Consider the following 22,570-nt stretch of genomic DNA (forward strand, 5'->3'; position numbering starts at 1 on the left):
GTCAAGTTACATTCAATTGTCACAATCAATCATGAGATATGGGCTAGCTAATAATTGTGAACAAGGTGTCTACACACAAGGTGGATGCTATGGGTATGGCAATAGCTCTGGTGACTGTCGTAGCGAGCTAATAATTGTGAACAAGGTGTCTACACACAAGGTGGATGCTATGGGTATGGCAATAGCTCTGGTGACTGTGATAGCTAGCTAATAATTGTGAACAAGGTGTCTACACACAAGGTGGATGCTATGGGTATGGCAATAGCTCTGGTGACTGTCGTAGTGAGCTAATAATCATGAACAAGGTGTCTACGCACAACCTGGATGCTATGGGTATGGCAATAGCTCTGGTGACTGTCATAGCTAGCTAATAATTGTGAACAAAGTGTCTACACACAAGGTGGATGCTACAGGTATGGCAATAGCTGTGGTGACTGTTATAGCTAGCTAATAATTGTGAACAAAGTGTCTACACACAAGGTGGATGCTATGGGTATGGCAATAGCTCTGGTGACTGTGATAGCTAGCTAATAATCGTGAACCAGGTGTCTACACACAAGGTGGATGCTATGGGTATAGCAATAGCTCTGGTGACTATCATAGCTCTGGTGACTGTCGTAGTGAGCTAATAATTGTGAACAAGGTGTCTACACACAAGGTGGATGCTATGGGTATGGCAATAGCTCTGGTGACTGTCGTAGCGAGCTAATAATCGTGAACAAGGTGTCTACGCACAACCTGGATGCTATGGGTATGGCAATAGCTCTGGTGACTATCATAGCTAGCTAATAATTGTGAACAAGGTGTTTACACACAACGTGGATGCTATTGGTATGGCAATAGCTCCGGTGACTGTGATAGCTAGCTAATAATTGTGAACAAGGTGTCTATGCACAAGGTGGATGCTACGGGTATGGCAATAGCTCTGGTGACTGTCGTAGCGAGCTAATAGTCGTGAACAAGGTGTCTACACACAAGGTGGATACTATCGGTATGGCCACAGCTCTGGTGACTGTCATAGCTAGCTAATAATTGTGAACAAGGTGTCTACACACAAGGTGGATGCTATGGGTATGGCCATAGCTCTGGTGACTGTGATAGCTAGCTAATAATTGTGAACAAGGTGTCTACACACAAGGTGGATGCTATGGGTAAGGCAATAGCTCTGGTGACTGTCGTAGTGAGCTCATAATCGTGAACAAGGTGTCTACACACAAGGTGAATGCTATGGGTATGGCAATAGCTCTGGTGACTGTCGTAGCGAGCTAATAGTCGTGAACAAGGTGTCTACACACAAGGTGGATGCTATCGGTATGGCCACAGCTCTGGTGACTGTCATAGCTAGCTAATAATTGTGAACAAGGTGTCTACACACAAGGTGGATGCTATGGGTATGGCCATAGCTCTGGTGACTGTGATAGCTAGCTAATAATTGTGAACAAGGGGTCTACACACAAGGTGGATGCTATGGGTAAGGCAATAGCTCTGGTGACTGTCGTAGTGAGCTCATAATCGTGAACAAGGTGTCTACACACAAGGTGAATGCTATGGGTATGGCATAGCTCTGGTGACTGTCGTAGCGAGCTAATAATCATGAACAAGGTGTCTACACACAAGGTGGATGCTATGGGTATGGCAATAGCTCTGGTGAGTGTGATAGCTAGCAAATAATTGTGAACAAGGTGTCTACACACAAGGTGGATGCTATGGGTATGGCAATAGCTCTTGTGACTGTCGTAGCGAGCTAATAGTGGTGAACAAGGTGTCTATACACAAGGTGGATGCTTTGGGTATGGCAATAGCTCTGGTGACTGTGATAGCTAGCTAATAATTGTGAACAAGGTGTCTACACACAAGGTGGATGCTATGGGTATGGCAATAGCTCTTGCGACTGTCGTAGCTAGCTAATAATCGTGAACAAGGTGTCTACACACAAGGTGGATGCTATGGGTATGGCAATAGCTCTGGTGACTGTAATAGTGAGCTAATAATTGTGAACAAGGTGTCTAGACACAAGGTGGATGCTATGGGTATGGCAATAGCTCTGATGACTGTGATAGCTAGCTAATAATTGTGAACAAGGTGTCTACACACAAGGTGGATGCTATGGGTATGGCAATAGCTCTGGTGACTGTCGTAGCTAGCTAATAATTGTGAACAAGGTGTCTACACACATGGTGGATGCTTTGGGTATGGCAATAGCTCTGGTGACTGTGATAGCTAGCTAATAATTGTGAACAAGGTATCTACACACAAGGTGGATGCTATGGGTATGGCAATAGCTCTGGTGACTGTCGTAGCTAGCTAATAATCATTAGCAAGGTGTCGACACACAAAGTGGATGCTATGGGTATGGCAATAGCTCTGTTGACTGTCGTAGCTAGCTAATAGTGGTGAACAAGGTGTCTACACACAAGGTGAATGCTATGGGTATGGCAATAGCTCTGGTGACTGTGATAGCTAGCTAATAATTGTGAACAAGGTGTCTACACACAAGGTGGATGCTATGGGTATGGCAATAGCTCTGGTGACTGTCGTACATATCTAATAGTCATGATCAAGGTGTCTACACACAAGGTGGATGCTATGGGTATGGCAATAGCTCTTGTGACTATCATAGCTAGCTAATAATCGTGAACAAGGTGTCTACACACAAGGTGGATGTTATGGGTATGGCAATACCTCTGGTGACTATCATAGCTAGCTAATAATCGTGAACAAGGTGTCTACACACAAGGTGGATGCTATGGGTATGGCAATAGCTCTTGTGACTGTCGTAGCTAGCTAATAATCGTGAACAAGGTGTCTACACACAAGGTGGATGCTATGGGTATGGCAATAGCTCTGGTGACTGTCGTAGCTAGCTAATAGTCGTGAACAAGGTGTCTACACACAAGGTGGATGCTATCGGTATGACAATAGCTCTGGTGACTGTGATAGCTAGTTAATAATCGTGAACAAGGTGTCTACACACAAGGTGGATGCTATCGGTATGGCAATAGCTCTGGTGACTGTCGTAGCGAGCTAATAATCGTGAACAAGGTGTCTACACACAAGGTGGATGCTATGGGTATGGCAATAGCTCTGGTGACTGTCGTAGCGAGCTAATAATCGTGAACAAGGTGTCTACACACAAGGTGGATGCTATGGGTATGGCAATAGGTCTGGTAATTGTCATAGCTAGCTAATAACGTAACAAAAGTATTCTAAGAAAGTCAGGCAAATATTTAATATATTAAAATACTCACCTGAATTCTTCTTTTCTAGATCAACCATGTCTTTATAGCGACTGTTAGGAACCACAGACCTTGAGCGTCTTCTAGTTGATACCATATTAGACAGTACTGGTTCAACAGCATCATCTGATGTGTTTACTGTAAAACAAACATTCAAACTGGCTGCTAGTTATAATCTTAAAGAAGAGTAGATGCAATAAAATGTCACAATACAATACTTCTTTAAACTGAAGAGAAAACAAGAATAACTTAAGGCCAAATGAATCATTTTTCAATAGAGCCATGATGACCTTTCATCGCCCATCTCACTTTTACAAAACAAGACAGCCATGAAGGCCCTGTATCGCTCACCTGACATATTGACCTAAAGATCATCAAGATAAACATTCTGGCCAAGTTTCATTCAGACATAAATATGGCCTATAAAGTGTTAACTAGCTTTTCCTTTGATTTGACCTAGTGACCTAGTCTTTGATCCCATCTGACCCAGATTTGAACTTGACCTATAGATCATCAAGATTAACATTCTGACCAAGTTTTATTAAGGTATGGTCATAAATGTGGCCTCTACAGTGTAAACTAGCTTATCCTTTGATTTGAACTTTGATCCTACATGACCCAGATTCAAACTGATCCCTGAGATCACCAAGATTAACATTCTGACCAAATTTCATGAAGATACAGTCACAAATGTGGCCTCTACAGTGTTAACAAACTTTTTCTTTGATTTGACCTAGTGACCTAGTTTTTGACCCCAGATGACCCAATATCAAACTCGTCCAAGACTTTATTGAAAGTAACATTCTGACCAAATTCCATTATTGGGCCAAAATTGTTAGTGTTAACAAGCTTTTCCTTTGATTTGATCTGGTGACCTAGTTTTTGACCCCTGATAACCGAATATCAAACTCGTCCAAGATTTTATTGAGGGTAACATTTTCTGACAATGTTTCATTAAGATTGGGCCAAAATTATGACCTCTAGTGTTAACAAGCCTTTTCTCTGATTTGACCTTGTGACCTATTATTTGACCCCAGATGACCCAATATTAAACTCATCCAAGATTTTATTGAGGGTAATATTCTGACTAAGTTTCATTAAGTTAGGGCCAAAATTATGACCTCTAGAGTGTTAACCGTCAAATTGTTGACAGACGGACAAAGGGCGATCACAAAAGCTCACCTTTGAGCACGTTGTGCTCAGGTGAGCTAATGAAAGTACAGAAAGGCTGGCTACCACAAAACACTGGATGAAATCTGTGCGGGAAAGATGTTTGTAAAATCTTAGATATTATGGGTTTTCCATATCAAACTAAGGCGAGCATAGGGTATTGATGTGATGAACCATCTTGATTAACTTGTGAAGGAAGTGTAAGGATATTACTGACTACAGATGGTGAAAAAGTACATTGTGTTTGCTTCATTGGGGATAACATAATTAGTGAGACAAACGGCACATAATGCTCACTTTGGAATCTGAAACCACAAAAATTAATATCTTACAAAAAAGTCAGGTTCCAGTAACGTAATCCAATCAAACCACATAGGATAATGAACGAAATTCATAACGTAGTTTATCAAATGTAAACCATGGTTTAACGGTCGATATATTAGGATTAAAAAATCAACCATGAATTTCGGGTGTGAACCTGCGTTTACGAATCTTGAACCCGTGAGCCTAGGTCTATGATCTTGAACCATAGTTTACAGACGTGGCATGTACGAAAATCGTCCAATAATTACATGAACCCAGGTTCACAGTCGAAAAACTAGGATTAACGATGGATAAACTAGGTTTTTCAAACTTAAAAGCATGTAAACCTATTCTTTCGAGCGAAAACAAAGGATATCGTCGTTAACCATAATTCACACTCGTAAACATAGGTCAACGTTTGTAAACCCAAGTTAAAGTTCAATTGAGAAACGTAGTTTATTGAACGTAAACATGGGTTTAAGAGCGCCTGTTGTCCTATGTTTTTGCTCGAAAATATGTTAGTGTTCAAAAACCTAGTTTTTTGACCAAGAATGTAATTATTGGATTATTGGATTGCCGCGAACCATTGTTTACGGGTGTGAACCTATTATTACGACCATGAGCTTGGGTTTACGAGATGAACCATAGTTTACAAACGTGAACCTAGGTTTACGTTCAGTAAAATTGATTTCACGAACAAAACTATGAATTTTGATCGTAGTCCTATGTTCACGAGCGTGAACCTATGTTTACAGTCGTAGACCCATTTTCACGGTCGTAAACTTAAGTTCTCGATCGTTAACATATGTTCGCGTTCGTAAACTACGGTTTACACTCGTGAACCCTGGATTACGCCCATAAACAAAGGTTCACACTCGTGAACTTAGATTAATGACCGAAATTCATAATTCATAAAAAAACTAGTTTAACCTGGGTTCACGGGCGTAAACTATGGTCAACACCCGTTATCTTATGTTTCGCTCGAAAATAATTTATAGGCAAGTATTCAAAAAACTTGGTTTTACGTTCGAAAAGCCTACTTTATCGGTTGTTAATTCTAGTTTTTCGATCATGAATCTTGATTCATGTTATTATTGGGCAATTAGCGTGCCATAAAAGTTTATATATGTTTATAAAAAAGCAATAATGAACACTGAGGGACATAATATCAGATAAAGTATAAAGGTAACAAACACAACATCTTACTTCGATATGCAAAGCCCCCCCCCCCCCACCCCCCACCACACACATACACAAACACATCATGTATGAATGTATGAACACTGATCAGATGGGGTGATTTTCTTGTCGGTATGAGGGAATCCCGCTGCAAACCAGACTGTTCATGATTATGGTCTAGTCCTGTTCCTTCCCTAATACGATGATTAGGAAAATTGACGGACCTGTAATAGTGTACCTCCTTTTTTGGAAGAGTATTCCATTCCTGCCATAAGACTTAACTTTCATTAATTTTTTAGGAAGGCGTAGGTTCAAGCCCCACTAGGACCAAACTTTGTTCATTATATTTCTTTTTTCAAGTAAGATAAACTGTTGTTTTTTTTTTTCAATACTTATTATCATTGATTTGTCGTACAAAAGCGGAAATAGCCATTTCTTGCTGTTTAAAATGAATTTAACCACGGTGAAGGGTGAATGTTAAGACATCTTTCAGCTTTGTTACATTTTGTAAAAGTTCTTGGTTTGCATTTATTCTTTAGTTTACAAAGTTTGGAAAAATGTAGGTAGGTTTTACTTCTGCCCTATGGTTCTTTTTTAATGCAGAGAGCAAGGCTATAATTCTTAAAGAGTTGGAGCTAAATTTCTGTCCGATTAAATTCTCTTAATCGAGGCTCCCAAGAAAAATTGTTATCGACAATTTTATTTTGTGTTTTACAATTGTTACGCAATATTTTGAGGTTTCATTTAGAAAAATATGAGGTAAAATGACTTCTTTGCGATCATTTTGTGCAATTGCTATCACTTTGAAATTTGTCACTGTTTCAGTTGGAGGAAAAAACATAATTTATACAAGATTAACAAATAAAAAACAAAACAATCAACCTACAACGACACGGTAAAAGTCGTTTAAAGATGCAACACAGTGCAAAACGATGTTAACTTCAGGACTGTATCAATTAATGCATTTGTTAAACATTACCCGTTACGGGTCCACTATCTTAATATAACCTGAAATACAGTTGAAAACGTGTGTTTAAACAAAAATCGCTTACATCTACGCCCCCACCCTTTAAACAAAATGGTGACAAAGCACTTTTTACAATATATCTTTCAGCATTCGCCAGAATGTTTCTAAAGTAAATTTAGTATAGAAATAGCCAAAAAAAATTTATATATATATATAGCATGTACGCTCTTTAGGTAAACAACTCGTACAAAGTGGTCATTCTTTTTTTTCTCGTTACTGTGGCAATTCCACGCAATGATTACGTCCCTTAGTACCTGTAGCACTTTAGCCCTAAATATAAGAACTGACTTAACTCATATCACTATAAGTTCATTTTAATTGATATTTTCCATGTTATGTCAGTTCATCGAATAATACGCAGTGTAACTCATATCGAATATTGTTTCTTGGAACCAGCGTTTATATTGTTTAATTAGCTATTTACAGACCGGGGTCATAATTTATAACGAAACGGTCAACAGTGTTGAGTTACGAAAAAGTTCCATTCATACAGACATTTCATTCATAGGGGCGAATTAATTTACCATCATTATGTAATATTTTCTAATATTATCTTTCAAGCATTTAACATTAGAAAAATAAAACATTATTATAACATGTTAAAGCAAATAGATTTATTGAAACAGGTAAGTTTAACAATCTTTATACAACTATATTGCAAAACTGATAATTAAACATGGCAAACTATTTGAATTGCGGATGAAATTATATTTTGTGTTGTCAGTCTCAGCACCTTTGAACTTTAGTTGAACTTTGTGGAATCTCGATATATGGTTATAATAGTCTGGCGAATAAATCGCCAGCCTAAAAAGGAAGGTCAGTTACATGCAATATCCAGCCATGTCTCAAAGACGAATGTTTTAAGACAGAAGTTTGTGATCAACTTTACTGTTTTTGAATATTTATAAGAGTAGTGGCCAAAACTATATGTAAGATAAGGTAGGCAATCACAACTAATTAATTAAACTATGACAAGAAATGTTAGAACATATAATACCTTACATGATGGGCTGTCAGCGGAAACCAGGAATGTAATTTTCAGTATGAAGTACGATGTAACCTTGGACTTGCAGGGTGGCATTTCCATTCATCAATTAAAATTTCTACCATGTTTTATTCAAATAATCTAAACAATGTCACAGAAATGACTCCTGAAGCACAGACGAATATATAGAAAGATGGACAGAAAATGCCAGAGCTATATCCCTCCACTTTTGGTGTGGGATAACAAATTAGCATAAACTAGAATAATAATCATAAGGATCATCTTCTGGCAATCATCCTAGTTTGATTGCAGCCAATACCATTTTTTACTTATTCATCAGAGAAAAAATTTCTGACCAGATGTCCATTTCATGCTAATGATGTGTACAAACTTTTATTTCAGACGGATGTTCCGATGTAGTTGTAAAATCCAACAAGAAACATACAAGTTTTCAAAACATGACATTTGACACTTTGCTATGAATACAAATGTATGTATTGCTAGCGAATGCACCGTTGCTATACAAATCGCACTTTTGAGGACTAACTAATATTTACAGCAATATCAAACCCTTGTCTAACTAGACATGCTTTTGAAAAAAATGCATGTCTCCCACAACTGCCTAATCATCTAAATAGTAAGTCAGTTTTTGTATACTATTTCCTTTGAGCATATGCACGTGCCCTTTTTGACCTCAAAAAGACCCCTATACTACTCCAAAAGTAGTACTGGCATCCTTTTGAGGTCAAAAAATGCGCAAGAAATCTCAGCATTTTTTGGTAATTCAAGGGCCATAATTTCAAAGTGCCTGAGCTGATTTGGCTAGTTATCTAACTTGGCAGAGCACTTAATGGCATTTTAATTTGTTCCAGTTTGATGAAGATCTGATGAGAAATGTTCGACTGTGCAGACAAGTTTTGTGACAGACACACAAAAAGACAGGAGAAAATCAATATGTCTCCCACACCACTGTGTGGTGGGAGACATAATTACAAGCTTTCTACACACCATGTTTGGTGATAATAGCTCTACCAAAATTAAAGATACAAAGAGATTTTTTTTTCTTCTTTAGTACCAGTAACAATGACCTTGACAAAAGTGACAAACAAATTTATACAATACCTACCTTTGTCACAATAAAAGCTATAAAACCTAGTGACGATAAGTGTACCAAATTATAAGATATTGAGAAAAAACTATTTTCTCTTTTAGAAATGGTGACCTTGACCTTGATCACTGCAGTCTGAATTCAAATCTCAATTGCCATCTCCACATCAGCTAACAACATACCAAGTTTCACAACTTTATTTTTTTCAATTTAGGTAATTGAACAAAAACCTACTGTATTTTCCATTCTTCGAAACAGTGACCTTGACCCCTGGCTCCCACTGCTTTCTACAATTATTAGCCAGCTTTTGAAATAAGAAAGAAATGAGTCAAAACTAGTGCAAAATACCGACAAATACACCTCTCCCCGGCAGCCATACATGTTGTCTTCGGTAAATCAACACAGCTTTCCATAAATGAATCAGAAGGTCACTCAAGGAACATTTCTACGAAATTAATTCAAAGTGAGCCCAACATGCATACATGTGATACGTCCCGGATTGTCCGGGATTGTCCCGGAAATTACATACTCGTCCCGGTGTCCCGGACAGTCTTAAAATGTCCCGGAAAAATAAAAATACAGGAACAAACAAGAGCACCGCCTTGCGGGTGCTGACGCTCATCTGATTTTTTTTGTGTAATAAAAAATATTGTCCTACCCATGATTTTCTAAGTCTAAAAAAGGGCCATCATTCTTGCAAAAAGCAGATAGAGTTATGTTTCTTGATGTACAGTGTCCACTTATGATGGTGAAAAACTGTTGCAAGTTTTTAAAACAATAGCTTAATAGTTTATGAGAAAAGTTGACTTAAAAAATAATACTCAACCAAGAAAATGATTTTTTAAGTCCAAAAGAGGGCAATAATTATTGCAAAAAGCAGGATGGAGTTATGTTGCTTGCTGTACAGGTCAGCTTATGATGGTGAACAAGTGTTTTCAATTTCAAACAATAGCTTTGATAGTTTAAGAGAAAAAATTGACCTAAACATAAAACTTAACCAAGAAATCTGATATTTTCTAAGTCAAAAAGGGGCCATAAATCTTGCAAAAAGCAGACGCGAGTTATGTTTCTTGCTATACAGGGTCAACTTATGATGGTAAACAAGTGTTTGCAAGTTTTAAAGCAATAGCTTGATAGTTTAGGATAAAAAGCTGACCTAAACATAAAAATTAACCAAGAAACTGATTTTCTAAGTCCCAAAAAGGGGGAATAAATCTTGCAAAAAGCAAGATGGAGTTATGATTCTTGACGTACAACGTCTGCTTATGATGGTGAACAAGTATTCCAAGTTTCAAAGCAATAGCTTTGATAGTTTAGGAGAAAAGTTGACCTAAACATAAAACTTAAAACCAAGAAATCCGATATTTTCTAAGTACAAAAGGGGCCATAAAAACTTGCAAAAAACAAGATGGAGTTTTGTTCTTGCTATACAGGGCAGCTTATGAGGTGAACAAATATTCCAAGTTTCAAAAGCAATAGCTTTGATAGTTTAGGAGAAAAGCTGAAACCCAAACATAAAACTTAACCAGGCAACGCCGACGCCGACGCCGACAACCGCTCAAGTGATGACAATAACTCATCATTTTTTTTCAAAAAATCAGATGAGCTAATAAAAATAATTCCCCCAAAAAACTTGTTTTTGTCTATAAGTTGTTAAATTTTACACATTAAACAGTCCCCAGTGTCACATTGTTTATTCCTAATCAGTTTCATGCCCTGGAGCGGGACACGTGTTGATTAAGCCCGCTTTGATCACGCGACGATCTTTTGATGACACTGATTAAGTTACAGTCAGTTATTTTGATGACCCTGATTTAAAAACGACAGGATTATGCAAACAATAACTGTTTTATGATAGTTAAATTAGGAACAATAGTCGTAAATCTTTTGTTTTAGCACGTTTGGCGGTAAAGCTACATGTAAACCTTTATGGAAGAGATTATTAAGAAAGGTCAGATAAACGATAATTATTTTTTAAAAAGGTTTTAATTATTTAAGATCTAGATTGATTGTCACACATAATAAATTAAAATGCTGAATGCCGACCGACCGATGAAAATTGACCCCGAATCCAAATATTTTATATTGTCGATTTTATCTACAAGATTTATTTTATTCTGTTAAGGATTCAATTTAATTATTAAATAAATGTTTAAGCTTTAGAATGATACCACGATGACCAGGTTGATTCTTCGTATATAGTAAGTCTCCTAATTCTGTTCACCTCGGGAACGCAATAAATTCATGTGCCGAACTTAGATGTATTACCCGTATACATGTATTTACCTCCCTTAGAAAGCTAGACGACATTTGCCGCAAATTAATACAAGCGAGTGAACAATGTTTATCTCAGGAAACTACATGTATATTATGATATTTTTGCATGAAACAGACAAATACCAATGTCACGGTGTATGTCCCGGACAAAAGGTAAAAATCCCGTAAATTTTAACTCAGAATCCCGGAAATGTTCTGAAAAATTATGGCATGTATGCCAACATGTCACTGCATCTTTAAACAAACATAATGCATATGAAGTTTATTCACACTGGGATCCACATAACTTGACATGTCTGCATCTCTGGGGGTTAGTTTTTGGCTTTGGAAATGATCAAAATGTTGCGCCTCTGCACCTTTGTATCAGCTGTCACTTTTACATTATCCCCATTACATATGTTTTTGTAGGCATTCCTGAATTAACTTCGGCACATCACTGAATTGTAACAAAAACAGCCATGTTATTGATTGATAGGTTGTACCTACATCACGTGACTGCATATTAGAAAAACCCAGCATTACCACTTCTGGTTAAGAACAACTTTTATATCAAACTCTGGCAACAACATTGTTTTAGAAGAATAGGAAAATTTTGATCAATATTAAGAGTTACCAAACGATTAATTGTCTATGTAAAAATATTTTAAAATCAGGCAAACAGTTTACAACGAGAATATTAAAGTTTCTACTAAAACACACAGGGATTAGAGACCAGGTCCTCTGGTGCACATGTGTTTTGACAAATCAGTATTATTTTAACAGTCACAGTGCAAATTTCTAACCACTTGCCATTGACTGATGTGGGTTTGAAACCTTATTTGAAACCTCATGTAGAATTCTTTCAGAGAGGAAGACATCCAACTGGCTAACATAAGGTTGGCAGTTCTATCAAGGTGCCAGACTGTGATGAAATAATGCCCAAAGGGGACCTGGAGTCTATCCCTGGAGTTGGATATAATTTATGTTACCCTAAATAAAATCAAAGGCCTGAAGGGCCTGAGAGTCGGCTAATGATTGATGTACTGGTAGTATAGTCTACCAGTTTCAGTTTGGTTTTAGTTTTTTCCCCAACTGAACAGAGATTTTGTTACAATAGATGAAATGGACATTCAATCGATTCCTAGTAAAACTTTGATTGATATTATACAAGTATTTAAACCCAATATATTTCTCTAAAATTGAAGAGTGGTTCGCAAAAATAAAAATGTTTAAAGTTGAAAATGTTGAAAGTACAAACTACAATTTGACAGGTGACACTAAGATACCGCCCATGACTATAAATATTTTTCCAGTAAACATTTGCCTCCGGCATTACCAAAACAGGCAATTATCGGCTGGTATATATTCGCACATGATAAAATTTGAATATGAAAACTTATATATTTTAGAAATTTTATAGCGCGGATTGCCACATACAATTTGTAACGGATGGACGAAAGAACTGTTCAGATATTTTACAGATAAGGGGCCTGGCAATAACCGTGTCACACGCTAGGTATTGTTCAATCATATTATAAGGGATGTGAATTTAAAGTATACTTACTTTTGCGTTTAAAGATATGTAAATGTTGCTGAGTGTCAATATATAGTGTCATGAATGTTTACACTGACAGGAAAATTGCGCATTCGAAACTAAGAGAAGTTACTCGGACTAGCTACCAATTTCGGAAAAGATAACCAATATTAATAAATGCAGTTCTTTTTTAGTTAAAACCATCATTTATTCTATTTCAGACCTGTTAACTCCTTCAAAACCATGTCAGTAGTCCCCAAGTCTATGTACTTTCAATTATCCGTTTTGATTCATGTAGACACACAGGCCCAGACTGGGCTGAAATAATGTTTGAGCCATTTTACCTGGTCGGTAGCAGGGTGGGTTTGGGGAGGGGTGTTCCTTCAGGCTTTGAACTGCAGTCAGATTGTGAAATGGGCATTGTGGCAGGTGGTAAAAGGGCAAATGTATCAAACTGTAAAGTGGCAATATGGGGGGAGGGTGTGGGAGGATACCCCCTCCTGCAATTAGGGTTTGGGGTATCACCACAAGGAAATTTTGAAAATGTAGACCCTTGATACAGTCTTTGGTGCGATTTCTAACTGAAAATTTTATGTTTCAATTTCTAAATATTACCTCTAGATTCTTTTTAGTATTACAATATTCAAAGTATGAATGACTGTCACTTCATATTTTTACTTTCAGGTCATGCCTCAGCACTAGAATATAAGTCTGATATTGATTCTATGTATGTATTATAAAAATAAATTCTAGAATCATTTCTGTTACAATAATATCTATTATGTCTGTTACTTTAATGTTTAAATTTCATAACACAGCTCGATATTTACCCAAAATATTATATCCGGATATGATTACACTTTCTTTTTTACCGCCAAAATCTCCAGTTTCAACAATATGTTTTACAAATTGTGATGATATGAAGACAGTTTAGCAGCAATTGGCAGTATCTGACATTGAAGTTTACGGTGAAATTATTTAAATCATTTCATAAAAAAAATTGTTTCGTTTCGTCAATGCACTCTAACATAGACGATCTACTTTCGATTTCAAAAACTACAAGAAAATACAATTTAATGTTTTCGCCGATTTGTTTATTTCTCGAAAAATAAGAAATAAAATCATTTTTAAAATCAGTAGTAATTAAACAAATCAGTAAGAGCTCTTTCTCGGGATAATTTATCTGCTTACTGACTGCAAAAATCAAGCCATGTGTCATCATGAAAAGCAGAATGGGTGACGGTTTCATTTTTTTGCGAACCAGAATCGTAAGCAAATTATCCAAACCAGTCAAAATTCCAGAAAGGTTATGATCTAGATTCTTTCTAGTATTACAATACCCAAAGTATGACTTCACATCATCCTTTTACTTTCAGATCATGCCTCAGGACTAGAATACCAGTCTGACATAGATTATATGTAGGTGTAATAAAAATAAATTCTAGAATCATTTCTGTTACAATAATATCTATCATGTATGTTACATGAATGTTAAAATTTCATAACACAGCTCGATATTTACCCAAAATATTATATCCGGATACGATTACACTTTTCTCCATTTTTAACAATATATTTTACAAATTGTGATGATACAAAGATATTTAGCAGCAATTGGCAGTATCTGACATTGAAGTTTACGGTTAAATTACCTCTTATTTAAATCTTTTCATAAAAAAGTTGTTTCGTTTCGTGAAAGCAGCCAAACATAGACGATCTACTTTCGATTTCAAAAACCACAAGAAAATACAATTTAATGTTTCGCCGATTTGTTTATTTCTCGAAAAATAAGATTTAAAATCATTTTTAATATCTGTAGTAACTAAACAAACCAGTAAGAGCTTCTTCTTCCGATAATTTATCCGTTTACTGACTGCAAAATTCATGTGTGTGTGTAGAAACCCACGCAAAGTTTATAGAAATCATACGATGCGTGTATACGTTCAATGTGGGAGAATTAAGGCTGATCGGGATCGGCTATGTTACCTAACGCATCCAGACGATTCAGATAGCATTGTGTGCATTTCTGTAATTTTATATACGTTTTATACGCTTAGAAATTATTAGACATGCGTATTTGCATTATTTTTATACGTAATTTACGCTAATACGCATCTTATCTGGAGCCCTGTGGAACTATTTTTTGTCTTTCGCTGGATGTTACGCAAGCTTTGTAAGCCTGCGCAGTTCATAAAATGCACATTTATGCTTAATGAGTTACATTCGAGTATTGCACAATTACAAGTCATAAATATGACAGATTACATCGTATATTGGTCATAGCAAAGGGAATTCACACAACTTAACTTCATTCATGCAGTGAACTGTTTGAAGTTTGAGAAATCTAATGGAACTACATCCCTTCACTGTGTTATTTGGTCCATTTAGACTTAGAGAATCGCTGGATAGCAAGGACTCGTCAAAACGATTTCATCGTTTAGCCGACTCAAAAATAAAATCATATGAACAGTGTTCCCAATCCCGCTACAAGCTCGAAAGTGAAAGTGGAAACGTAAGCAACAAGAGCTGTCGGAGGACAGCAACGCTCGACTATTTAACAGCCTTGTCGTTTGAATGAATAAGAAAGTCGAAAAAGGGGCATAATTTAGTAAAAAAGTAAAATAGGGTTATGGAACCTGCATAGTGCTTATCAGCTCATGACAGTGGACAAGTGTATGAAGTTTCAATCCATTCCCATTAGTGGGTACTGAGATACCAGCTTACATATAAGAATTTAACCCAAAAACTCCTAAGTTGAAAAAGGGGCATAATTTTGTAAAATGCAAAGTTGAGTTATTGACCCTTTGCACTGCACGTCATATCATGAAAGTGAACTAGTGTGTGAAGTTTCAATCCTTTCCCATTAGTGGATACTGAGATACCAGCTTACATACAAAAACTTAACCAAAAATTTCTATGTTGAAAAGGGGCATAATTTTGTAAAAAATCAAAATAAAGTTATGGGACCTGCTTTGTGCATGTCAGATCATGACAGTGAACAAGTGTGTGAAGTTTCAATCCATTCCCATTAGTGAGTACTGAGATACCAGCTTACATACAAAACCTTAACCAAAAAATTCTAAGTCGAAAAAGGGGCATAATTTTGTAAAAAAGCAAAATAGAGTTATGGAACCTGTGCAATGTAAGTCAGTTTATCACAGTAAATAAGTGTGTGAAGTTTCAATCCATTCCCACAAGTGGTTACTGAGATACAAGCTTACATACAAAACCTTAACCAAAAATTTCTAAGTCAAAAAAGGGGCATAATTTTGTAAAAAAGCAAAACAGAGTTATGGAACTTGTGCAATGTAAGTCAGTTTATCACAGTGAATAAGTGTGTGAAGTTTCAATCCATTCCCACAAGTGGTTGCTGAGATACCAGCTTACATACAAAAACTTAACCAAATCGGGACGCGGACGCGGACGCCGACGCCGACGCGGACGCCGACGCATGGGCGAGTCCAATAGCTCTACTATTCTATGAATAGTCGAGCTAAAAATTATAAATCAGCGTTAGTTTTTATTCATCTATTATGTTGATATCATGCACAAGATTTGAAACCTGTTTGAAAGTGCTATCCCCTGTACTATGATTTCCTCACCAAAACCTCGTTTTAATGCTATTCCTGTTCAACCACTTTCGATAATGTGCACTCTGAGGTGTTCTCACTGTAGTCAATTGAACAGGAATAGCGTTAAAATTTTTGGCGGAGAAATCATAGTATAGATCAGGGCTCCGGAAGTTTTGAGAAATCAATCGGTCCAAAACGAAAATCATGACATCGGCGCTACCCCACCCACCGCATTACCAATATACCATATTTGTAAAACATGACAGAGTAAAGAAATAAGCATGTCATGCATTAAGAATGATTTACCGGCCACCGCGAGTTACCATACAATGAAGACAGTTATTCAGTGTTATATGTGATCATTACTTAGTTTAAATTTCGATGTTTTTCCGAGAAAATACTTGCGGGATAAAATTGCCGAGGCACTGACACCGTGTACCTAACTAGTCTAAAAGACAACGCATGTGACTTCGGTACCGTATTCACGGCAGATACTTTGTGAAATTTCCTCATTCTCTGACAGAATTTTATAAAATACAATGCGTCAAAGTGACATATTCTCTGCCAAACATCCTCAGTATTTTAAGAATACTCTGTCGCGGACCGAATGTGTACGTTATGTGAACGCTGAGATCGAATTTCCCGCATGTATAGTACCAAGGGTCACGCGGGTTGGCCACAGATATTTCATTTCACTGGCGTTGTTCTTCAGTAAGCAACTACATTTTATAAAGTTATATATTCTCGTTTGATGTAAACAAAATTTCATTTTGAAACGTTTTTTAAAAGACCGATTTGATAAACAGTGTCACTCCGGTTTTCTTTATCATTCGTGTTAGCCAGTCCATTTTTTTCTTCTTTTTTTTCGTACAGTCGGGTTGCTGTTTGTTTTTTACCCGTGATTAATCATAGCCTTTTGATTCTAAGTAAACGAAGTGGATCCAGTCAGAAACATTTGGAAACCAGTCAAAAATGTTTAATACATTGCAGTCGGCTGTCTGCAAATATTAAAGGATGTGCCGCGCGAGCACTGATTGCGTCACGTGCTAATTACGGACTGATTATCAAGGTGACAGTCAGACCGTTTGTTATCTGAGGGTGCGACCAACAATTTCCTGCTTGGCAGGTGACTGTGTATTGAGATTTCAGACCGAAATTTATACTTTTCTCCATTTTTACGGGACCGATTTTTTTCGTTTTTTCACTTCACGAATCGGTCTGAAAAGTCAAAAATCGGTCCAAAACCGACAAACCCGCAAATTTCCGGAGCCCTGGTATAGATATGTTGAATAAAAAGCTGACACCCTGATTTATACTTTTTGTTTGCCTTACCACTTTAATTTTCGAGCTCAATGACATAGCCCAATCAAGAGCTTGGGCACACTGATGAAATTTTTGTAAAAATTCGGCCAAATGACTCTGCTTTACTGTAAAGACATAGGAGAACTATGCCCACTTTTACAAATCAAAATAATTTTCAATATCTTGGTTTAAAATTGAATCAACAGTTTAGGAGGGATAAAAATTGAGGTTTAAAGCTGCTTCTTTTTTTAGCTCTTGCCACCATCGTTTTTGATGAATAAGGATAGTACTTAAGGGTCATCTAAGAAACATTGGTGTATAAAAAAATATTTCAGATTCTACCCATCAATTTCTTAATGAAAGATTTTTAAAGCATCCACTTAAAATCTACAGCGAAAAGTCAGATAAAAGATTAGAAGGCCAAGATGGCCCTAGGTTGCTCACCTGAGAAAAACACCGTAACATTGTATACATGTCTGACCTATTATATCGCATAGTAATAAGGCGCTTTGAAATGTAAACAAACAAAACAATAGCCTAAATTTAAGTCAATACATTTCGTTTATGCTGCAAGCAATAAATCCTCATTGGCCGAGAGGTATTGGTATCTGTCTTATACTTTTTCGTCGGGAGTTCGATTCTCGGACCCGTAAAAAAAAGTATTTTGAAAACTGTATTTAATTGTTTTTTCCAATACGATTCATCGCAAACAACGATAGTCTGTTAATCTAGTTCTAACTTGTTAACTAACTTATATATTATCCAAGATGTCCCCTAATATTCAAACTTGACCCGAACTGCATCCAGACAAATATTCTGATCAAATTTCATGAAGATCAGATGTTAAATGTAGTCGTTGTTGCTTACTGCATGGCTCCTTTGTTTTTAATGAGTTAGCATTGAGCTTATTGACTGCAAAGAGCTTGAGTGCAGGTTTGTATCCAAATACTAACCCGATTCAAGTAGGTTAATATTTGAATACTAACCCGCTGCCAGTGATTGGCAAGCCAATTATACATACAGTCTAACCCCTCTTAAGCAGTCAGCCAGGGGAAACAGACAATTTGGCCGCTTCTAAGCGAGGTGACCACTCTTTTCATTTTACCATAATATACTGATGTGCATTTAATTAACTTAGTAATTTTAATGGTCTTCTCCGCAATCAACAACTCCAGCATGTGTTGGAAAAAAATTGTCAATTTCGCCATTTACGTAAAAAGAAACTACTCTAGGCCCTTTTTGTCTCGACTAAAATTGAAGATTCTGGTGGTTTATATATCTTTCTTAAGTAATTTGAAAAGAAATATAAATAAATCACAAATCTCTTGACACTAATTAAAGATCAAGTATTATCTTTTACCGAGATCAATCTGTGAATAACAAAACTGACACGAGGTGATACGCTAATTGCCGATAGTAACTGGCCATTTGATCATAACAAAAAGACGATCACACCTTTTGTTATCAGTCTGAATGGAGAAGCTCATGTCATTTAGTATCTTTAATGACTGCTAAGTTGGCATCAAAAGTCATACACTTCCATTTAGAAGACAAAATCTTTGTTAACACATAGAATTCCAACTACGAGATCATAATTAGTAATTATTATCAAACTGTCGCGAAATAAACAATTCGTCGCTGAATAAACAAATGTTAATTTTTTTCAGATACGTCCTTTCTGCTCAGACCGTCCTGAGATTTTTGAAAAATCAAAATGATTGGCTACTGATAGGGGTAAATATGGTGGCCGGGGGTGCAAATTCGTTGACCGCTGATGAGGGGTGATCGCTGAAGCGGGTAATAAAATTGAGTAAAAATCGACAGGGCCGTCACAGACTGACAATTGGGAAGAGGTAACCGTTAAGAGGGGTTAGACTGTATGTATGATCAATAAATCAATATACTAACTAGTATTTGGCTACAACACACCAGTATGAAAATGCAACCTCTATGATATTCAACTTTCTGTATTTTCAAACAAGAGGGCCATGATGGCCCTATATATCACTCACCAGAGTTGATCTGGCCTCCTGACCTAGTTTTTAACCTCACATGACCATGAGTTAAACTTGAGACAACATTCTGATCAAATTTCACTGGGTGACCTAGTTTTTGACCCCACATGATCCAGATTCGAACTTTACCTACAGATTATCAAAACAAACATTCTTGACTATTTCTCATGAGTTTCAAACTTAAATTATGGTCTCTAGAGAGTTGAAAAGATTTTCCTTTAATCTGGCCTAGTGGCCTTAGGTTTTTGACTCCACATGACCTAGATCAAACTTGACCTAGAAATGATTAAGGCAAACTGTGATCCAGTTTCATAAAAACTGAGTTACAACTGTGACCTCTGAAGTGTTCACAAGCTTTTCCTTTGATTTGACCAGGTGACCTAGTTTTTGAACCCACATGACCAGATTCAAACTTGACCTAGAAATCATCAAGCCAAACTTCCTAAGTTTCATAAATATTGGGACACAACTGTGGCCTCTAGAGTGTTAACAAGCTTTTCCTTTGATTTGACCAGGTGACTTAGTTTTTGATCAAACATGACCCAGTTTCAGAACTGACATAGAGATCATCAAGACTAACATTCTGACCAAGTTTCATAAAGATTGGGTCACAAATGTGGTCTCTAAGAGTGTTAAAACAGGTTTTCAATTGATCTGACATACTGACCTAGTTTTTGATCCAACATGACCCAGATTCAAATTTGACCTAGAGATCATCAAGACTAACATTCTGACCAAGTTTCATAAAGATTGGATCAAAGAAGTATAAAATACACAGAATGGCAACTGGCTGTAATCTCGCGTGATCTCGTGTCAGAGTGTGAATCGGCGTTATCTTAGTAAAAACAAACATTGGCGAGCATGAGTTACAATTTGTACCTTTAAAACTACATTTAAAATACATGTTAGCTTCTGAAATAACATTAGTTTAATGTGAAATAGTCTTCAGACGCAGAGTACACGTTTCTCACACGTTTCTCACTATCAAAAGAAGCGTGGTCATACGGTGATAATTAATTTACCGATGAATTATTGCTTTCGCATACAAAATGGCGCGTGCAGAACGCACCACTTCCGGTAAACGAGATCTCATTAGTTGTCACGGGATGTTGGCGAGATTTGCTCTATACGCCTTTTAAGTTGCCGATCTATTTATTTTTATAGCTCTTTGATTGGATCAAAAGTGTGGTAAATAGAGTGTTCACAAGCTTTTCCTTTGATCTGAAGTAGTGACCTAGTTTCTGACCCCAAATGACCCAGTTTCGAACTTGATCTAGAGATCATCAAGACTAACATCAGGGCTTTTTCACCCTATCTCACGGGGCCGATATTCAGCCCCATTCCCAATGCCAAATATGCTCTATTTTTCCCAATCTGGAGCAAAAAAATCCCAATCCAATGAAAAATTTCCCAACTGAAATCAGTTACTTTCTGTTTTTCAATAATAATTCTTGCACAATAAGTTTTGTTTGCCAAGTAAATCAAACAAAATGTTGGAAAAACCAACTCGTTTCTATTTTTAGTAACATGACCGTCTGCAACCTCGGCAAAAAATAATTACAAGATTTTGCTGAAGAAATGTATGATTTGTATGCAACAAGAGGGCCATGATGGCCCTATATCGCTCACCTGTTATCATTGCACTTAAGGACAAGTCTTCAAGGTCAAAAGATCATAATAGAAATCAATCAAAAGAATTATGAGAAAATATAGTTGAAATTTTCATTAAGTAACTTTAAAAACAAGATTTGAAAACTTTTTGTAGAGGTCCACTAGGCAATGCTACATGTCAAATATCTAAGCTCTTCTGGTTTATTTTTAGAAAATTTTGAAGATTTTTCTATGTACAATCAAGTAACCCCATGGGGCAGGGTCAATTTGACCCCAGGGGTCATGATTTGAATAAATTTTGTAAAAGTCTAATAGGCAATGCTACATGTCAAATATCTAAGATCTAGGCCTTCTGGTTTATTTTTAGAATTTTTTTCTAAGATTTTCCTATGTAAAATCAAGTGACCCCTAGGGCGGAGTTAATTTTGACCCCGGGGGACAAGGTTTGAACAAATTTTGTACAGGTCCACTAGGCAATGCTACATGTCAAATATCTAGTCTCTAGGCCTTCTAGTTTATTTTTAGAAAATTTTTGAAGATTTTCTTATGTAAAATCAAGTGACCCCTGGGGCGGGGTCAATTCTGACCCAGGGGGTCATGATATGAACAAATTTTGTAGAGGTCCACTAGGTAATGCTACATGTGAAATATCTAAGCTCTAGGCCTTCTGGTTTATTTTTAGAAAACTTTTGAAGATTTTCCTATGTAAAGTCAAATGACCCCTAGGGTGGGGTCAATTTTGACCCCGGGGGTCATAATTTGAACAACTTTAGTAGAGGTCAACTAGGCAATGCTACATGTCAAATATCTAAGCTCTAGGGCTTCTGGTTTTTGAGAAGAAGATTTTTTAAATATTTTCCTATGTAAAATCAAGTGACCCCTGGGGCGGGGTCAATTTTGACCCCGGGGGCCATGATTTGAACAAATTTTGTAGAGGTCCATTAGGCAATGCTACATGTGAAATATCTAAGCTCTAGGCCTTCTGGTTTATTTTTAGAAATTTTTTGAAGATTTTCCTATGTAAAATCAAGTGACCCCTGGGGCGGGGTCAATTTTGACCCCGGGGTCATGACTTGAACAATTTTAGTAGAGGTCCACTAAGCAATGCTACATGTCAAATATCTAAGCTCTAAGGCTTCTGGTTTTTGAGAAGAAGATTTTTTAAGATTTTCTTATGTAAAATCAAGTGACCCCTGGGGCGGGGTCAATTTTGACCCCGGGGTCATGATTTGAACAAATTCGGTAGAGGTCCACTAGGCAATGCTTCACACC

At 36.8% G+C, this 22,570-nt stretch overlaps 1 protein-coding gene across 3 annotated transcripts in view; it reads right to left on the reverse strand.

Moving 5' to 3' along the window:
- Positions 1–22,570, reverse strand: part of LOC123557703 (uncharacterized) — a 169,666-nt gene that overhangs the window by 63,098 nt on the left and 83,998 nt on the right. For 2 of the 3 annotated variants that reach the window (XM_053544064.1, XM_053544063.1), the window contains exon 10: positions 3,249–3,374. The exons of the other annotated variant lie outside the window; for it this stretch is intronic. In XM_053544064.1, the coding sequence (XP_053400039.1) occupies positions 3,249–3,374 (126 nt within the window). The remainder of the gene's footprint in view (positions 1–3,248; positions 3,375–22,570) is intronic. 3 annotated transcript variants of the gene reach the window in all.

This window comes from Mercenaria mercenaria, chromosome 5 (assembly GCF_021730395.1).
Source record: "Mercenaria mercenaria strain notata chromosome 5, MADL_Memer_1, whole genome shotgun sequence".
In the NCBI taxonomy this organism is placed as follows: Eukaryota; Metazoa; Mollusca; class Bivalvia; order Venerida; family Veneridae; genus Mercenaria; species Mercenaria mercenaria.